The sequence below is a fragment of the Stenella coeruleoalba genome (assembly GCF_951394435.1).
Source record: "Stenella coeruleoalba genome assembly, chromosome: 1".
NCBI classification, from domain to species: Eukaryota; Metazoa; Chordata; class Mammalia; order Artiodactyla; family Delphinidae; genus Stenella; species Stenella coeruleoalba.
The window spans coordinates 28,253,503-28,272,526 of record NC_137169.1 but is presented as its reverse complement, the minus strand read 5'-3'; the positions used below and the strand labels follow the sequence as shown (position 1 = coordinate 28,272,526).

Below are 19,024 nucleotides of genomic sequence, written 5' to 3'. Positions count from 1 at the left end.
CCCAGCAACAACCTTGGGGTCCCTGACATCTTTGTTCCCTCCCGGCCCACCAACAGCCCTTTGCGAGCAAAAACACCCTCTCCATCCTGGTCCAGCTGGACATCTTGGTGCATAAGCAGAAGACATTGAAACGAGTCCTCAACTCATTGGGATAAATAAGTCGCACTGAACATTTTAAAACTTTAAATTACAACATAAATAAATAGGACACAGCAACAGGACTGAAGTGCAGCCTGGATTCAAGTTATCCAATTTGTGTTTATCTTCTCTGTTCCTTGAGGGCCCCTCCTGCCCACTTCTTTCCAAGAGTGGCAGGGGTCCAAAGAGCCCACTGGGGCCTCCTGCCAGCACCCCTTTTCTGGGGGTAGGAGATTCTGGGATGAAGGGCACCAACTCCTCAGTAGCACCTGGTTTGTTAATTCCTCTCCTGCTGTTAGTAAAAACAGCAAGGCCTTGGCCTCTAGGAGCACCCATCACCCTAATGGGCAGCGCTGGCCCCAAGAACCAGGCTTTTCCATGCAATTTCCTGTCCAAGCCTTTCTCAGCAGTCAAGGGTCAGAAAATTGCACACGCGAGGCAGACGCCTGGGCCCTTATCTACAAACCACCACAGAGGCCACCTCCCCTTACTCCAGCCCAGACCCCTAACTCATGGGTTTCTGGAGGAATGTTCTCTTTCTGGCCTGACTCCAACCCCACCTTTTAAGCCTGTCAGGCCCACCCCCAGGAGCAAAGACCTCATTTCAGACCTTGGGAGCCCCTTAGGGATGGGGTGGGGGAAGCAGTTACTTCCGAAGTTTGGCATCCTTCTCCGAAGCCTTGGTGTCACCATGCCCACTGCCTGCACTGCTTAGAAACATCTTGTCCAGCCCCTTGAGTGACTCCAGCAAGTAGTTCTGGAAGGCAGTGAGGGCAGCACAGATGGCAGGCCCGCCGAAGCCGTGGGTGATGAGGCTAAAGTGTGTCAGGCAGCTCTGCACTCCGGGCTCCAGGATGAGTGCTGGGCGGGTGTTCCCCAGCGGTGAACGGTCCTGCGCCATCAAGTCTGCAAACTCCTTGCAGATCTGCCTGGTGGGGAAAGGAGGGTCAGAGGTTAGAGGACAAAGGTCTGAGTCCAGGGAAGGACCCACCACATACTGGGTACTTTATATACATTATATATATGATTGCTGACCCAGCAGTCTACAAATGATGATCATACCCGTGTTACAGAAAAGTAAACTAAGGTTCAGAGAAGTTAACTGATTTGCCCAATATCACACACCTAATAAATAGCACATGCCAATACCCTATGATTTCCTTTTCTGTGGATGTCCTGCCCACGTTCCAAGTCCAGCTCAACTCCTACCTTATCCGGGAAACTTTCCTTGATTCCCTCTCCTACTGCCACCTCCACCCAAAACAGCCAATGCTTCAAGAGGTTTGTCTATGAAATTATTGGGGAACAATCCAGAATCTGCCTTAAATAACCGAAATAATAGCTAGCAGTGAACATGAATCGAGGCCTGGATGCTGTGCCGAGCACACTGTATGTATCATCTCACTTAATCCTCACAACAAATCTATAATGTTATTATCATTCCCATCACATGGAAGAGGAAACTGGGTGGTTTCAGACAGGTTAGATGACCTGCCCAAGTGACTAGGCTGGGATTTGAATCCATCTCCAGTATGTGGCTGGATATATGGCTCAGGCAGGAGAATCACTTTGTGTCTCACCTTTGCGTCACCAAGGAACCTGGTCAGCATCTTAGACATGACTGGGACCCAGAAAGTGCTTGATGAGTTAGCTGATTAATGAGTGAGGTGATCCCTGCCCTAGATATGTTTCTCCAGCTCCAATATGAGCAGCCTCAAAGGCCCCATGAGTCATGGCAGTCCCATGAGTCTGTGATTCCAATTCTGCCTAGGGGACTTGAGGAAACCTTGAAGGCGGGAGGATGGAGTTGTGATTTGAAGGACTGTTAGGTGGGGGGACTGGATGGTGTTCTAAGCAGAAGAGCAAGCCCAAGGACAGGAGGGCAGGAGAGAGCAAGTGGGTTAGTTGGAGCGGGTGGAGTTTGTGCAGACCAGATTATGGGGGCCCTCAAAGGAGTCTGGACTTGACAGAATGGTGGTTTTCAAACCCGCCCCCGTGTCTGTCTCTTCTTGCAATGGGACCCTTTCTAAAAACTAAATCTTAATGGAACACCAGTTCATTAAACAGGCCCTGCGGCATCCCTACAGAACCTAGTTTGAAAATCAACTGCAGTAGCAGTGGGAGCCATTGAAGGCTCTTGGGTAGGGATCAGTGCATGTGCAGGGAGGCTGGGGGAACAGAGGGGCGCTGGAGTGAACATCCAGGAGTGAGATTGGGAGACCAGAGTTGAGGTGGCATGCGAGTGGTGGTGAGGGAGGCATCAGTGAGACTTGCAGAGGGGTCAGGTGTGAAGTAAGAACAAAGGGGGGTCAACCCAGGGGTCTGGGTGGGTGTTGGTGCCCTGATGGAGGTCACTGGAGCAGAGGGGCTGATTGGCAAGGCTCAGGCAGGGGGAGCAAGGCCAGAGAACCTCAGACCCATGACGGGACTGGGGCTGGTGGTGCCCACACATGGACTTACGTCAGCCTGTCTGTGACACTGTGTTTGCTGATGTGTAGAACCCAGCTATGTTCACATGTATCCATGTGTGCCCTGTCACGTGCACAGCATGGAACCTAGGTGTGCCTGTGTGCAGTGCTGCATGTACCATGTGTACATCACATGTACACGAGTGGTATCCATTGTGCCCATGCTTGGTGTCTGTGTCTGTGCACTGCACCAACATGTGCCTGTACACGGCACCCATGACAGCCGGTGCGTGGCGCTCTCGCTCACTTGGCGGCCAGCAGCATGCTCTTGCGGCTGTGCAGCTCCCCCGGGTCAGCATGCTGGCGGCACAGGTACTCGGCAGCCGCCTTGGCTGGGAACTCGGTCTCACAGACGTAGCCAAAGTCTCGGGCCAGGTGTACAGCCTCTCCTAGGAGGGAGGGGAGGCAGAGAGATGAGCCGTCACTACAGCCAGGTGTACCTTTGAGCCTGGAGCATGGCCTTGCCACTCCAACCCCTGACCGGGGCCATCCTGCTTCTCTATATATATCTTTTCTCGATTCCCCTCTCAGCTCTAGACGCAACCCCGCTGCCCTCCCTTGGGGCTACCTCAGATGGGCTCTGAGCTAAGGGGTGGGAGCTGAGCCCACCAGTTGTCCCAGAGCCTGAACTCAAGATGATCGAGCTGAGAGTCACCAACCTCCAAGGAAGGGACTCTGACCCCCTCATCTCTTTACCACATCCAAACACTGGCCACTCTTCCCCCCATACACACACACACACACACGCTCTCTACTGCACCAGCACGTGCACATGTGTGCTTGCATATACACTTAAAGACTGTACACATGTATCACACACACCCCTTACTTATACATGGTGCACAGAGAACACACACATGACTAACACACCCTCCTGCATTCGAGACAGCCACACACACGCACGCTGGATGACACAGGTCCCCTCAGGCCTCACCCTCTACTAGTGAAGTCAGCAGCGTCACATTGGCGGCCTTGCGACGACCAGCTGGCAAATTGAGCCCAATCTTCTCCAGCCGTTCCCGCAGGCACCGGCCCCCATTCTTGGACTTGGCCCTTGCCATGCACACAGAAAGACAGACACACACTATGAAGACAAGATGAAGCATGTATGCTAAGTGACCCAACAGGGCCTTGCTGCCTCCACCAACCCTGCTGAGGCTTGGGTCTGGTCCTGGGGACACTCTGGAGTCTCTATTTACCTGATCCCAATCTCCTAATCTCACTGGTTTTGCAGCCAAGATGGGAATGGGGGGCCTAGCACGCAGCTCCAGGAACCCCTCACTTCTCCCTAATCCTCTCAATAACAGGGACAGCCCAAGGTGGGGCAGGATGGACCAGCATCTTAGGGTCCTTTTTCCCACCTGAGCACACCAACACAGCTACCCAGGGACACACAGACCCTGAAACACACAGGGAAACACAGACACATGGGGAGACACTGTTACGTACACAGCTGCCCAGGGGCACATAGACACATACACAGATGAACGCACACTGAGGGCCAAGAATAGAGACACATACACCAATAGAGACAGACACACAGACTCAAATACCCAGGGACACAGTCAGAGACACATGTTCACACCAAGTCAGGATCCCAGGGACATTTGTACAGACATTCACAGACTCATACAAGCCGCTCTGGGATGCTCAAAGAGACCAGGAATAAGGAGATACTCCCACACCTGCACAGATGAAGCCCCACACAAAGGTACAGACAGGGAAACACACATATGTCTAGCTCCACGTGCGCATGCAGTCACACACAACATACACACTCACACAGAGTAGAACACTGTAACCAACACATCTCACTAAAGGTAACACAGGAAACTCACACTCACGGAAACATATACTCCTGGCCACTCCTACACCACATATACACACACATGCACACGTGCACACACACAAACACTATCCTCAAACATATCAAAGCTCATAGCCCTGAAGCAGAAATACCCAGGCACAAGGACACGCACAGAGAGACAGACACAACTATGAAGACAAACCATGCACCCCATGCTCCCCACCCCAAAACACACGCACCAGAGAGGCCTATACTGACACAGGGAATGGGCCTTAGGTCCTCGGGACCCTTTTCCTGAGGGATGGGGTGGAGATGGCCCTCTCCCTCCCCCAGACCCAGCCTTGTCCGTCGTGCCCAATGTGGGTGAGTCCTCCATCCACTCTCTGTACCCAGGCTCCTCTCTACCCGCGACCCCCAAGCCCACAGACCCATGGGAGCTGCTGAGGACCTAGGCCTGCCCAGAGAGCATGCACAATCCCCCAGGGAGACTGAGGTGGAGATGACCCTGTGGCCTGGGGTGGGGCCGGCCCCTCTCCGATCCCCTGAGAAAGTCTGAAACGACCACACATTTTAGCTTTGACACTGTGCAGGAAGTTGTGGGCTGGCCTTCCTACCTGCGAAGGACACCACCCAGGAGAGAGGCATTGAGGCACTCGGGAGGTGAGAGTCGCCGCTGGACCTCCCCCACTGTCACCTTGTACTTGGATGTCGAGCTGAGCAGAGAGAGCCGGCCTGGCACAGAGCAGAAGACCTCACTGGGATTCGTGATGCCGCCAACCAAGCTGTCTTTGGCCAATGAGAGGGCCGAAAGGCTGCTGGCTTTGGAGGGGATGGGGACTGTGAAGCAGAAGTAAGAGCAAAGGAGAGAGAGACAACACTGAGCCAGGGACCACCGGACACGGGCACTAGCCAACTGTGGCATGAGCGCATTGCTGAAGCACCAGCCTATGTGCTGGGCCCCGTTCTAGCATGCTGTGTACACACAGCTGCATCTGTATGTCCCAGCACCTTTTGGAAGGAGGTCCTACTATGCCTGCTCTACAAGGGAAGAGACTGAAGCACAATGAGGTTAACGTGACTCACTCTAGCTCACTCAGCTCATGGGTGGTAGACATTAAACCCTAAGTTCTCTGGCTCTTGAACCCCTGTTCTTTCACTGAGTCAGGCTGGTTCCCTGTTAAAACTCAAACAGCTTCAGCAGTCTTGGAGTTTTGCCATGTGTAATCAGAGAGGGAGTTGGAAATAAGGAAATGGAATATGAGCTGGAGGCAGGATTCCTGGGTCACTGCGGCAGAGCCCAGCCAGATCTGCACAATCACAAGCAATCCCTGATTACCCCCGCTCATTTGTGATCCCCCCGTCCCACCCACAACCCCAGATCAGTGAAAGGCCTGGGGGCCTTGGGCTCCCACATCCCAGGGACAGGGAGGTTATGGCCCCATTAGGCCTCCAGCCCTGGCCCCTTTCCTGCCAAGTCTCTCTGGGATGCTCAAGGAGACCAAGAATGAAGAGACACACTCTATCACCCCCTCCCCCAAATGCTTTCTAATTATCTACTAATATCTATGAAGGACAGGGAAGGAAATCGGAGAAGTTTATTTTTTAACACCCATTTGGACACTCTTGGCTCTAAAAGAAAGTTCTTCCTGCAGTCTAACCTCCATTCTCCTGCTAAGCCTCAGGGGGAAGGGAGAATGACTGAGGCACTTGCTTCCCCTTGGGCTTCTCTTCTTCCAAGGAAGTGAGAGCCTTGGTAGAAAAGGCAGGCCTTGTGTGTTTGGGGAGGGGGATCAAGTGGGGAGCCTGAGGCCAACAGTCACTGAGCACTCACCATACAGATAACCTCACTGAATCCTCAGAACAACCCACCAGGGGGCTATGTTATTATTCCCCTTTTACAGATGAGGAGACTGAAGCCCAGAGGGGTGAAGTAATGTGCCTGAGATCACACAGCTGGTAGACTTAGTACCAGTAGCAAGCCCTGGACTATGGTATCAAAGGCAGCACTTGGCCCTCCAGTCATTTGGCAAATATTTGCTGAGCACCTGTGTGCCAGGAACCGTGCTAGGCCTTGGGAAGGCAGAGGTAAGCAAGGCTGGCCCAGTCCCTGGCCTGGCAGAGCCCCTCCAGCTTTTCCCTCTCTGGATGCACATTCAAACCCTCCATCCCGTCGCCCAGCTAGAAACCTCAGTGAGGCCCTCCACGCTGCCCTCTCCCACCACGTCCCATCCATCACCACGTACTAGGGCTTTCTTTTCTCCACGTGCCCTAGATGCAGCCGCTTCTCCAGGTGTACAAGGACGCTCACTCATTTCCCACCTGAATTTCTGCCCAGCCCCTGCTCCAGAGGGATCTTTCTGAAACACCCATCACTCCCCAGCCTAGAACCCGTCAGTGCCTGAGAATTAAATTCCAGCTCCATAGCTGAGCAGAATGATGCTGCCTATCCTTCAGTGAGTGCCAACTATACACCAAGTGCTTCACATTAACAGCTCTGTGGAGATGCTGTTTTCTGTCCCCATTTCAAGATGAAGAAACTAAAAGTTCAAAGAAGTTAAGATAGTACAGCCATAAGGAGCAGACATGGGTCTTGACCTCTGACAATGGACTTTAAAGTTCACATTCTTAACTGTCATAATGTCCTCCTTCACCCTCCTTTGTGGTCCGGCCCTGCCTACCCCTTTTGCCTGGTCCTCCATCTGCCCTTTAGGCTCTCGACCCACACTGACCAATACAAATATACTGTAAGCCACATATATAAATTTATATTTTCTGGTAGCTCTATTTTTAAAAAGTAAGAAACATGTTAATACCAATTTTAATATATTTTACTTACCCCGTATATAAAAATATTATCGGGACTTCCCTGGTGGCACAGTGGTTAAGAATACACCTGCCCATGCAGGGGACACGGGTTCGAGCCCTGGTCCAGGAAGATCCCACATGCCGTGGAGCAACTAAGCCATAACTACTGAGCCTGTGCTCTAGAGCCTGCGAGGCACAACTACTGAAGCCCGTGCGCCCAGAGCCCATGCTCCACAACAAGAGAAGCCACCGCAGTGAGAAGCCCGTGCACTGCAACGAAGAGTAGCCCCTGCTCACTGCAACTAGGGAAAGCCCGCATGCAGCAACAAAGACCCAACACAGCCAAAAAAAATAATAATAAAAATTAAAATTTTTTAAATAAAAAATAAAAATATTATCACTGAAACATACAATCGATATTTTAAAAATTATTAATGAGCTATTTTTTTGTAATTTATTTTATTTTTGGCTGCGTTGGGTCTTCATTGCTGCTCGTGGGCTTTTCTCTGGTTGTGGCGAGCGGGGGCTACTCTTCGTTGCTGTGTGCGAGCTTCTCATTGCGGTGGCTTCTCTTGTTGTGGAGCACGGGCTCTAGGTGCGCAGGCTTCAGAAGTTGTGGCTCGTGGGCTCTAGAGCACAGGCTCAGTAGTTGTGGTGCACGGGCTTAGTTTCTCTGCAGCATGTGGGATCTTCCTGGACCAGGGCTTGAACCCATGCCCCATGCATTGGCAGGCGGATTCTCAACCACTGCGCCACCAGGGAATACCTTAATGAGCTATTTTACATTCTTTTCTTGTACTTGGTCTTCAAAATTCAACACGTATTTTACAGTTATAGCCCATCCTAATTCAGACTAGCCACATTTCAAGTGCTCAATAGCCACACGTGGCCCCTGGCTCCCACAGTGGACAGCACAGTTCTAGACTTCAAAGTGGGGAGCACAGGAGTTAACATAAGTAAGTGAGATGTGGGAGACCTGCTACTTGGCTGAGTGTTACCATGCAGGATACACCAACATTGCCGGAACTCTTGGTTTGTTTTGTTTTTGTTTTTGTTTTTGCTGGTGAGACAAGGATTTGAGATTTCTAGGTGAAATCTCTGGATTTTTACTTTATTATTATTATTTTTTGACCGCGCTGTGCAGCTTGTGGGATCTTAGTTCCCCGACCAGGGATTGAACCCATGCGCCCTGCAATGGAAGCATCCTAACCACTGGACCGCCAGGGAAGTCCCTGGATTTTTAAACATTGGCAACTGATTCAAAAATTTAAAAACCCAGGACAGGTCACATGGAACGTGTGAAGCACCACCTGGGATGCGAGACGACTAGCTCACCGGCGTGTGGGCTCTTTAAGCCCCGCAGAACTGCTTGCTGTCTGTCTCAGGCGCCCTTCTCCATTTTACTAAGCGGGGCCTCCTCCTTCTCAAGCCTCAGTCCGGGCACCACCCCCAATGCAAAGCTTCCTAAGCCCTCACCCCCTGCTCCTTTTCACCCTCTGTCGCTGTCCTTACCACACTGAACCTCATGTCTGTTTCCTCCTCTGTCTTCCCCACCAACTGGGAGTGCCTGAGAGCAGAGTCTTGGCACAAGGGGGTGTCAGTGAATGTAGAATAAATGAGGGAAGCAAGGGCCCTTGAAACGTGGAATGGGAGAAAGTGTGAAGACTCACAGCCAATATATGCACGGGGTGGGGGTAGGGGAGGGTCGGAAAGGGAACCTCATTCCTTTTTTAGCAATTGATGGTAAAACTGCCCTTCCGCCCTGGGTCGTCCCTATTCAGGCACCAGGGAAGGGCCAACAGGCCATGGATGGGGCTGAGTGGGAGAAGTGAAGAGGTGGGGGGAGGTGGAGAGAGTAGCAGCACACGCCCTACCCCAGGCAAGTTCCCTGTCCCCAGAGCCGGGCCAAAACAAGGGTGAGGCAGGGGAGGCGCTTGTCGTGGGTGCAAGATTTAAGGAGGCAGCAAAAAACTCAGCAATCAAGGCAAACAGTATTTTAATGCAATATTTTTAAAAGTAAAAATTAATGTAAAAATGCACGGTGACAAAATATCAATAATTTAAATAGAAGCAGGCTCTGATCCTGCTCTTACACGACCCTGCCTCACTCCCCTCATCCTAATCCCAGCCTCCGCCTCAGAGTGAGGAGCAAGAATGTCCTGACCCAACAGACACACTGACACTGGACACGCAATAGCAGCCATGCCACCCCCCACCCCAGTGTCTCCCAGGCCTCTGCACGGGCTCCCTCATCACCTGTGTCCCTCTGCCTTGAGGGGACTTTCTGGGGTGATGGAACCATTCTCTAACATATTTCATATCTTGACCATATGTTTACATTTGTCAAAATTCATAGAAATGCACATCTAAAAAGGGTGAACTGTACTATACATAAATTATACCTCATGCTCGACTTAAAAAACTAAAACTAGGAATTAACAAATTAACAAGAAGGGCAAAGTGACTGTCCTCTCTCCCATGACTCCTAGCCAGAGGGAATGGTCAGAGGAACAGAAGATTCTTCTCTCCCCCAGCAGCCACCTCTATCCAGCTTTTATTAAAATCTGGGGACCCCTGAGGCCAGGCACTGTGAGAGAGGAGAGAGACCAAAGCTGGGTGAAGCTGTTTGCGCATGTACAAACAGGGACATATGTGAGCACACGTGTCACACAAACATCTATACATAAAAACTACATGCCCTGCCATAGGGCACTGAGGGTGAGACTGTGCATATGCACACTTACTCAACAACAAATACCGAGCCCCAGCTATATACACATGGGCTCTGCCCGACTGTTGCAAGAATGTGGCAACGTGCATAAGGATATCTGCAAGTGCTTTTGCTCCTGCTGATATATTTAAACATAGAGTATATGCCAGATTTATGCAAACATAGGTGCGGCTAATGTAGCGCATGACAGGTGGACACGTGTTTGTGTATACGAATTACAGACTTTGTTGCTTTCCCCACTTGTCTGTACCCTTTTCCTCAGCTTCTTCCTTCAAAAATGACAGAGGTCTGGAGGCCAGGGTTAGGGAAGCAGGTAGCCTGGGACAGGAGCAGTCACGAAGGTGGGAATTAACTAGCATGGATTGCAAAGCAGGGACCAGTGTTTGTCTCCCACACCACAGTGTCCTAAAGCTGAAGTGGTCTACCCATGGTGTCCCCCTGGTCATGAATGCAGAAGCCATTCACATGTACACACTCCTACAGACATAGGAATGTCCTACAGACAGAGCTCCTAGTTAGCCAATCTATCAGACAAGACTCTCACACACACGCAAGTCTACACACTCTGTCCACAGGTGGTAGATATGGTCTGACCACTGATTCTGGGGCGTGTGCAATAGACTCTGTTGGAAAGTTGGTTAAAATTGCAAGTCTTTCTAAAAGAAAATACAGGAGAAAAATCTTCATGACCTTGGGTTAGGCAAAGAGTTCCTAATATAACACCAAAAGCATGATCCATAAAAGAAAATAATGATAAACTGGATTTCATCAAAATCAAAAACTTTTGCACCTGAAAAGACACTATTAAGAAAATGAAAAGACAAGCCATAGACTTGAAGAAAATATTTGCAAATCCTATATCTTATCAGGGATGTGTATCCAGAATACATAAAGAATTCTTATAATCCAATAGTAAGATATACAACCCAATTAGAAAATGTTCAAACTATGTGAGTAGATATACAACCCAATTAGAAAGTGTTCAAAATATATGAGTAGACTTTTCACTTAAAATGATATATGAATGGCTAGTAAGCACATGGAAAAGTGCTCAGCATCATTGGTCATTAGGAAAATGCAAATTAAAAGGATACTGAGGTACCATCAGGAAGGCTATAATCAAAAAGAGACACATGTGCAAGTGCAGATGACGATGTGGAGAAACTGGAACTCTCACACTTTCTTGGTGGGAATGTAAAACAGTACAGCCACTTTAGAAAACAGCTTGGGAGATTCTTTAAAAAATTAAAGACAAACTTACCATAAAATCCAGACATTCCACTCCTAGGAGTTCAAGAGCGGTGAAAACGTATGTCCACACAAAGACATGCGTGTAAATGATCATAGCAGCATTATTTATCCTAGCCAAAAAGTGGAAACAACCCCAGTGTCCATCAACTGCTGAATGAATAAACAAAATGTGTTACATCCACACGATGGAGTACTACTAACCAATAAAAAAGGAATGACCTACTGATACAGCCTGATACAGGCTGTATCCTGATACAGGACAACACAGATGAACCTCAAACACATTATAAGTATAAGAAGCTAGATGCAAAAGTCAGCATACTTATATGTTCCATTTATATAACATGTCCAGTATGTGCAAACGTATAGACAGAAAGCAGATCAGGGGTTGCCTAAGGCCTGGAGTGGGAATTAATTACAACTGGGAATGGAGGAACTTTGGGGGGTGTTGGAAATGTCTTAAAACAGACTGTGGTAATGGTTACACAACTCCATACGTTTACTAAAAATCATCGAACTGTACTTTTCCAATGGGTGAATTTCAGGTATGTACATTTTACTTCAATCAATCAGTTAAAGAAATGAAGTTCCAGGGCCACAGTTCCAGGGATTCTCATTCAGTAGATGCGAAATGGTGCCCAGGAAATCTGCATTTTTTAACAAGCACCCCTGGGGATTTGATGCATGTGGTTCCTTAGACCACACTTAAGGTACCACTTAAGGTCCAAAGCCTGGGGGGAAGGGGCAGCAGGAGGAAGGCAGACAGGAGGGGTCGTGACCCTCCTCCCAGCCCACTTGAGTCCCCTCATCTCCCCAGTGGGACCTGCTGGTTAAGTTTCCTTCTCACTAACTGCTAGAGGATTTCTTTTATTTTTTTAATTGAGGTATAGTTGATGTACAATATTATATAAGTTGCAAGTGTACAACATAATGATTGACAATTTTTAAAGATATATTCCACTTATAGTTATTATAAAATAACGGCTATGTTCCCTGTGTTGTACAACATATCCTTGTACCTTATTTACTTTATACATAGTAAGTTTGTACCTCTTAATCCCCTACTCCTACCTTCCCCCTCCCCTCTTCCCTCTCCCCTAGAGGGTTTCTTTTAAATATAACTGCTACCGTTCACTGCCCTGCTCTATGCTGCCCTCAGGTACAGTCCCCAGTCTATCTGCATGGGCACCAGTTTTTTTGTCTCATTCTGGGGCCAATGGTAGCCTGGGAGGCAAGTGAGGCAGGGATGTAGAAGTGCAGGGTCAGATTCCATCTTTACGTAAATTTTGATATTTCGTTTATTGTGGATATTTTTTGCATTAAAAAATTTAAACATATTGCACTAAGATGTATCATTTACCTTGATTACTGAGCTTTTAGGCGCCCTCCTAAATCTTGCCTCAAGTGAGTTCCTCACTTACCTCACCCCAGTCCTGGCCCTACTTGTAGATTCACTTGGAAGCCCAGAAGCTCCCCATCTCCCTTTTCTTTCCCCAGATCCAGGGAGAGCAGAGAACTTACATCATCCCCTGCCCTGAGACTGGACAACAGAACCCAGCAGAGAGGGATTCCCCACCCCCAATTAGGCAACTACCCACTCTCCTCGGAGGAAAGGAGGATTATCTCAATTCTCATCCCCAAACCACTCCCCTCCAGCTGTGACTGTACAGCCTGAAACCCACGGAGATTTTTAACCTTTTTAAACCTGTCTGGCTTTCCAAAGAGAGGGCAGAGGCACATGCTGTTCCTAGTGGAGCGGAAGTAGCTCGGCCCTTTGTACACCGCCTCTCCAAATGCACTCAGACTTCCAAACCCTTCATTCAACAAATCTGAACACCTACTGAGCCCCCTGCTGCCTCTCCCTCAGGAAGCCTCCCAAGTTCAGGCACTCACTGCTCCTCTTCTGAGCTCCCACTACAAGGCATACAGACCCTGTTCACTGCCTTTCTTGGCTGGGAAATATTCCTGTCTATGTCTGTCTCTCAGGCCAGTCCCGCCTGCTTTCTGTGCCCCTAGGACAAGTCACGAAACTGAAAGTGACAAATGTGGGCAGAAAATTGAGGGCTCCCCACTTCCCTTCGGGTCAGCCTCAGCCCCATCTGCCATCCTTGCCCCGGCAGCCCTGGCTACAACGGGCTGCCGACCTGGAAGTGTGTGGTGGGGCGGGGACTTCGCCTCCCCTCCCCTGCCTGGAGTAGTGAAGATTTTACAACCTCCCTGGACGCACTGTCGAAGTCGAGACCCGAGGCCTCCCTGCGGTAGCAAGACTGCTTCTGGTGTAGGGCTGGGGCCGCCTCCCTTTCACAGCCTAGGACTCCAACCGCCCGTGACACAGCTGCCCCTCCCGCCAGGGCCGGGAGGAGCTGGAGGAATGAATCCTTTGCTTCAGCTAGCCAAGAACGACCTTCTATAATTCCAGGGTCCGGGTCTGAGTGGGATGGTCCTCCACCGCCCCTGGCAGGTGCCGGAGGACTTCAGGACTCGACCGGGGCTCCCGATGCCTTCAGAAGGCCTGAGGGCGAAGAAGGACGCTAATCAATTGCGCCCAAGTGGCTGGCGGTGTGGCTGGAGTTCCGCAGTGACTGCGGAGGGCCCGAACGAAAATTACCCGCCGCGTGGGGCATGGAGGCTCCAGGGCGCAGGGCTCCAACCGGGCCACCTGCTTAGCCACAGTTGGGTCGCCCGCCCACACACCCCGCCCCGAGGTCCGGACCTCGCAGATCGGCTCTGCCGCAATGACCCTCTCTCCTCCTCAAAGGCTCGCCAGGCCAGCCGAAGGACAAGCTCGCGACTCAGGAACCAGCCTATTCCTTCCGTTGGGAGCCCCGGCTCTCATCCCTCCCCCTTTGCTGCATTGCTCCGGGCTGTGACTCGATGTCTGGGTTGGGGCCCCCAGGACGCAGTCCCCAGCTCAGGTCGCCGGGCTCCACTGGGCCACCGACGGGCTGACACTGGTGTCCGGCCGGTGTGCACGCCCGTGTCGGCGACATCCCAAACAGCACCAGCGCCCACATCCATCCCCCACCCGCCGGAGCCCGTGTGCAGCACTCGGGACAGTCCCGGCTGCACTCACTGTGTTCTTTGGGGATCCCGGCGCACCCCTAGGACCCGGGATTTATGAAAGCTGATGTCCTTTGAGAGAAACTAACTCGAGGCAATTTTGGTTCCTTCTTGGTAGCCAGTCTTTTGTCCTGGCTCTGGCCAGGGGATTGGGGTTTAAGGTACTCAGAGCCCCACCTGGTCCTTCTACCCTTCCCCAGGGCAGACATCCCCAAGCTCCTTCCCAAAATGCAAGGTCCTGGCCTCCCTGAGGGAGTCAGTGAGCCCGAGCCCCCGTAGCCTGTGGAGCCCGGGCAGGAGTCAGAACTGGGGACCAAGACCATGGTTGAATCTCTGGATGGACAGCACAGTGGCAGGCTCTTGCCGCTGCAGACCGAGCTCTCCCTTCTGTCGGGTTCCAAATAATCCACTAAAGCAAGGCAGCGGCCGCCAGCAAAGAGCTGGCTCTGAGTGTACACCTGCCCGGACCCCAGCTCCAGGTAACAGCCCCAATACCCGGAGCTCCCTTCTCCCACGTTCTGGGAGGCCTGTCTCCTCATCTTCCCCACAGGTACACCAGGTGGTCCAGCTAACTCCCAGCCCCAGGTAACTCAGCCTCAACTTTTGAAATGCAGCTCCCCCCACCCCACCTCCCCGGGACTCAAGGAGGGCAAACAGAGCCCAGGCTTGAATTCACTCGTTTGAAAAACAACTTGAGCCAATCCCGGCTCAAGCGCTTGCCCCAGGTACAGCGGGCTTGTCTGTGCCTCCATATTCCTCTCTGCACCTGCCCCAAATTTATCCCTGGGCCTCTCTGAATCTCTGTCTTTCTCACCTTTCCCTGTCACAGTCAGAACTCACAGGCCTGAAAATCCACTGGAGGGCAGATCTCAAACCCCTGGCTTTTCCAAGGGCAGAGAGACACAAACATCCTGAAAATACACAGGGAGCAACCCTACATGCTTAAAGATCTTCAGTGCCAAAGAACAAATTCTGGGATACAACAGGGACCCTGACCCCCAAACACGTGGAAATTACACCAACATAACAGACACACGTCACACACTCACAGCAAGAGACACCAAGAAATACTGGGAAAGCAACAGAGAGACATGTACAGGATCCCAAACTCACATAGACACCAACGCCCAAGCCCTGACCCTCCTGCACACAGCCCGACACAATAGTCACACACCAGCTCCCCTATTCCTAAACTGCTGAAAGAGGCTCCCAAATGGAGAAAAAATTCCCTAGGGAAACCTCAAGGTCCCCAAGGCCCTGCTAGGAAGGGAGGGGCAGAAAGCACCAGACAGGCTAGGAAATGGTAAGGCTTGGTAAAGTGGAAATCATTTAACGACATCCATGGGAATAGCACTCCCATTAACACCTCTTAGGGAACAGAGAAGTGGTTTAACTCGTTTTGCAAATTAACTCCAGATCCAAAAGAGTGCCCTTGCCTTGGTAAAGAGTGAGCTTGGCGACGCACAGGAGGGACGCGCCACAGGGGAAGAAACTGGGTCTGTGTGCCGGGGCCTGCACCATTTCGCCCGGTTCTGCCCTGGCAGATGCACGCCATTCCTTACCTTTCTTGATCACGGACTGGTCCAGGAGGCTCATTCCCGGCTCGTCCATGGCCTGCAAATAGGACAGGGTGGTGGTAAGGGCGCTTGTAGATCTAGTCTCCTTTCGCTTCCCAAGCCCCTGCTGTCCCCGGTCCCTGTCCTGTCTGCTTCACCCAAAGCGCACCACCCGTCGCCTGCAGCCGGCGACAGGCAGGACCAGGATTCACCGGCGCTCCACCATTTGCAGCTGAGTTGGAGCCCTGAGTGCCTCGCCATGCCGTGCAAAAAGGGCATTTTGGAACCTTAGACAGGCAACTCCTCCACTTCGCTTCGCTCCAGGTACAGGCTGCTCCAGTAGACCGCGACTGGGCATAGGTTCCCTACGTTGCCCAGCGGAGAGGGACAAAAGTGGTTCGGCCTCTGCCCATTTACTCGGCGAAGGGTCGCCGCCATCCAGGCACCTGCTCACGGACTCAGCGTCAGGCCGCCCGAAAGGCCAGGCAGCGTCTAACTCAGGACGTGGGACGCATCCTGGGAGTCACGAGCAAGAAGTGGCAGGCTGGGAGAAAAGTCGGGTTCCTGCATTGGTCACTCTTTGCCTCCAGCCAGGTCCTAAGTCACCGCAGCGGATGCTGGCCCATCCCGGACCCTTCGGGCCTCACCTGCAGGTCCTCCAGGCCCGGCGGCACCGCCAGCCCGGGAAGGCCGAGGGGCGCGTCGGCCAGGCTGTGCGCGCCGTCTGCCAGGCCGTGCAGGAGCCGCGGCACAGCGGCGGTGTAGTCGCGGCGCGGGTCGAGGCCCAGGGCGCGGGCGGGAGGTGCCAGCAGGCCGGGCGGCTCGTCGTGGGCGCGGGCGGCGGCGCGGGGCGCGGCCCAGGCAGCCTGCGGAGGCTGAGGCTGTGCCAGGGGCGCCAGGCCACCGTACGGGTCTCCGGCCAGGTGGGGAAAGGCGGCGGCGGCGTCGGACGCCTGGCCGTAGGGCAGTGGCGGCTGCGGGTAGGGCGGCGGGAAGTAGGGCGGCTGGAAGTCAGCGGCGGCGGCGGTCGGCGTGTGGCAGAGCTGCGGCGCCGGCCCGTAGGCCGCTTGGGGCAGCGACGACAGGCGGGCCCCGCTAGCCGCTGCGCCCAGCCCGTCGGGGCGCTCCTGGGGAAGAAAAGGGGCGCGTTAGGCGACCCATCGGCAGCTGAAAGGACCCAGCCCGAAAGGACCCTCCTCAGCTCCCGAGGGGCCAGCTGCCGTCCTGCCCGCTTCCCGAGGCCCGAGGTCTATCTCTGAATGACCCGTGGGCGCGGGAGCCTTGGGCTGGGGACAGCGGTCTCCGGCGCGCACAGTTCTCAGCGGGCGGAGTCGCTGTGGCCCCCTCCCTCCGAAATTTCGTTGGAGGAGGAGGTTCGGAAGGTCCAGCATTCAGGCTGCCGGATCCCCGGCCCGGTACGCCCCGGTGTCCCCGGGCCCGAGACTACTCACCATGGCGGAGTAAGTGTGCACCAGCATGGGGCGGGCAGCGCGGGGCGCGAGGCGTGGCGGCGGTGGAGCCCTCGCCCGACGGCGAGCTCTGCGGGAAGAGGTGCTGGGAGCCTGCACGGCCCGCGGGGGGTCACTTTGCGGTGGCGGGGTGCAACCTAGCCCGGAGCCCAATAGGCATCGGGTGCTCAGCAGTGGGCGCCCCCGGGCGGGTCCATGGGGGCGGGATGTAGGCCGGACGGGCGCTGATCGCACTTGGAAAAGTCGGTCAACGGGCGCCCAGCGCCCGCCCTTCTTCCTCTGAACGCAGCTTGCTCCATGCACTCCAGTTATAGTGGCGGGGGCGCGCCGGGCCTCCGGGGGCGCGCATTAAAGAGATACGCTAGGGCCGCTTTCTCCCAGCTCCCCAGCGACAGCCCAAGAGGAGGCGTAGCTTTGGCGCAACCCCCTGGGAAGGATAGAGGGTTGTGATTCCAACCCGCGCTTGTCTGATCGCTTTCTAGGCTCGAAGCTCCCAGTCACCTTGAAACAGAGAAGGATTCGAGGCTGGGACATAAGGGCCCTAGTTTGCTATCGGTTCTATTGCACCTTTGCCTTTGAGCAAAGCACTACTCCTCCTCGGCCTCAGCTCCCCTGTCTGTAAAATGGGTATCAGTCCTTTCTCTAACCGCCTCACCGGATTATGGATGAAGTGGGCAGTCTTGAAGGTGGAAGAAGTTTGTGAGCTGCAGACTCAAGCCTGCTGGCTCATGGGCACACATATGTCAGTACCTGTGTGTGTGTGTGTGTGTGTGTGTGTGTGTGTGTGTGAGTTGGGGGCCATCACAGCCTCTCTGCACGTTTCTGGATCAAAGCCCCTCTGAGGGTGCATACTTCACTCAGGCTTCTCCCAGCTGGTAACTCCCAGTGCCAAGCCAGGGTCTGAGGAAGTTGGAGACACAAACTGGCCCGACAGAGACAGTTGCCTGACACTGGGGTTGGGCATCATGAGTTCCACCTGAGAAGGACTCAAGATATTTCTGAAGCCATGAGGGCCTGGGCTGACTGAGTGTGGGCTCCCAGAGGATGTTGAGTGAAGCTGTGTGTAACTGACATCATGTGGACCGTGTGCTCTCATCACACTAACATGCACAGGCTGTGTGTTTGTGTGTTACCATGGCAGGCACTGGCTGGCTCTCAAGCATGTTCCACTTCCTGCAGTCACTCTATCTTTCTTTCCTTCAAAACCCAACCCTCCCTTCCTAAGGAACAGGGACAAGGATTAAAGAAAGGGAAATGAGAGGAATGCTAAGGGGAATGAATGGGAATTAAGAAAGCAGATGGAAGGTGCTAAAAGAAAGTAATAAAAATAAAAATTAAAAAAGGGAAGATGCTCAGACCAGGGCAGAGTAGAAATAATCACAGCAAACATTACAGAGTGTGCCAGACTCTATGCTAAGTATTCGATGAGTGTTGAGTTATTTAACTCTCACAACAGCTCTATGAGATAGAAACCCTTATCACCCCCATTCTCAGTTGAGAAAAGTGAGGCACAGAGAGGTGACATGACTTTCCCAAGATCAAGGTGCTAGTTAAGTGGCAGAGCTGGTGTAGTCTGCTTCTAGCCTCTTTCTGGGTTCAGAATTAGTATTCTTTATTGCCTTAGACTCAGGTGCCTAGAATTTAGTCCTGACTCCGATGGACTGTGTGATTCTGGGCAAGACCTTTTTCCTCTCTGACCTCAGTTTCTGCAACTTCAACAACAAACAACAATAAAAAAG

General features: G+C 52.6%; 1 protein-coding gene across 1 annotated transcript; it reads right to left on the bottom strand.

Moving 5' to 3' along the window:
* TFAP2E (transcription factor AP-2 epsilon) lies at window positions 1–17,639 on the bottom strand. The gene is made up of 7 exons (XM_079930424.1): window positions 17,268–17,639; window positions 16,464–16,943; window positions 15,823–15,874; window positions 5,028–5,250; window positions 3,541–3,659; window positions 2,854–2,995; window positions 1–1,067 (listed from the first exon to the last, which is right to left on the bottom strand). The coding sequence occupies exons 1-7, from the start codon at window positions 17,292–17,294 to the stop codon at window positions 785–787; spliced, it is 1,326 nt and encodes a 441-aa protein (XP_079786550.1). The 5' UTR covers window positions 17,295–17,639; the 3' UTR covers window positions 1–784.
* Between the last annotated feature and the right edge of the window lie 1,385 nt (window positions 17,640–19,024).

Bases quoted from the DNA above. Each gene is read 5' to 3' on its own strand.
- TFAP2E (XM_079930424.1), bottom strand. From the start codon at position 17,294: ATGCTGGTGCACACTTACTCCGCCATG. The intron at 16,944-17,267 runs GTGAGTAGTCTC...TTTCTTCCCCAG, and splicing joins TGCACACTTACTCCGCCATG to GAGCGCCCCGACGGGCTGGG. The intron at 5,251-15,822 runs GTAAGGAATGGC...TCTGCTTCACAG, and splicing joins CCAGTCCGTGATCAAGAAAG to TCCCCATCCCCTCCAAAGCC.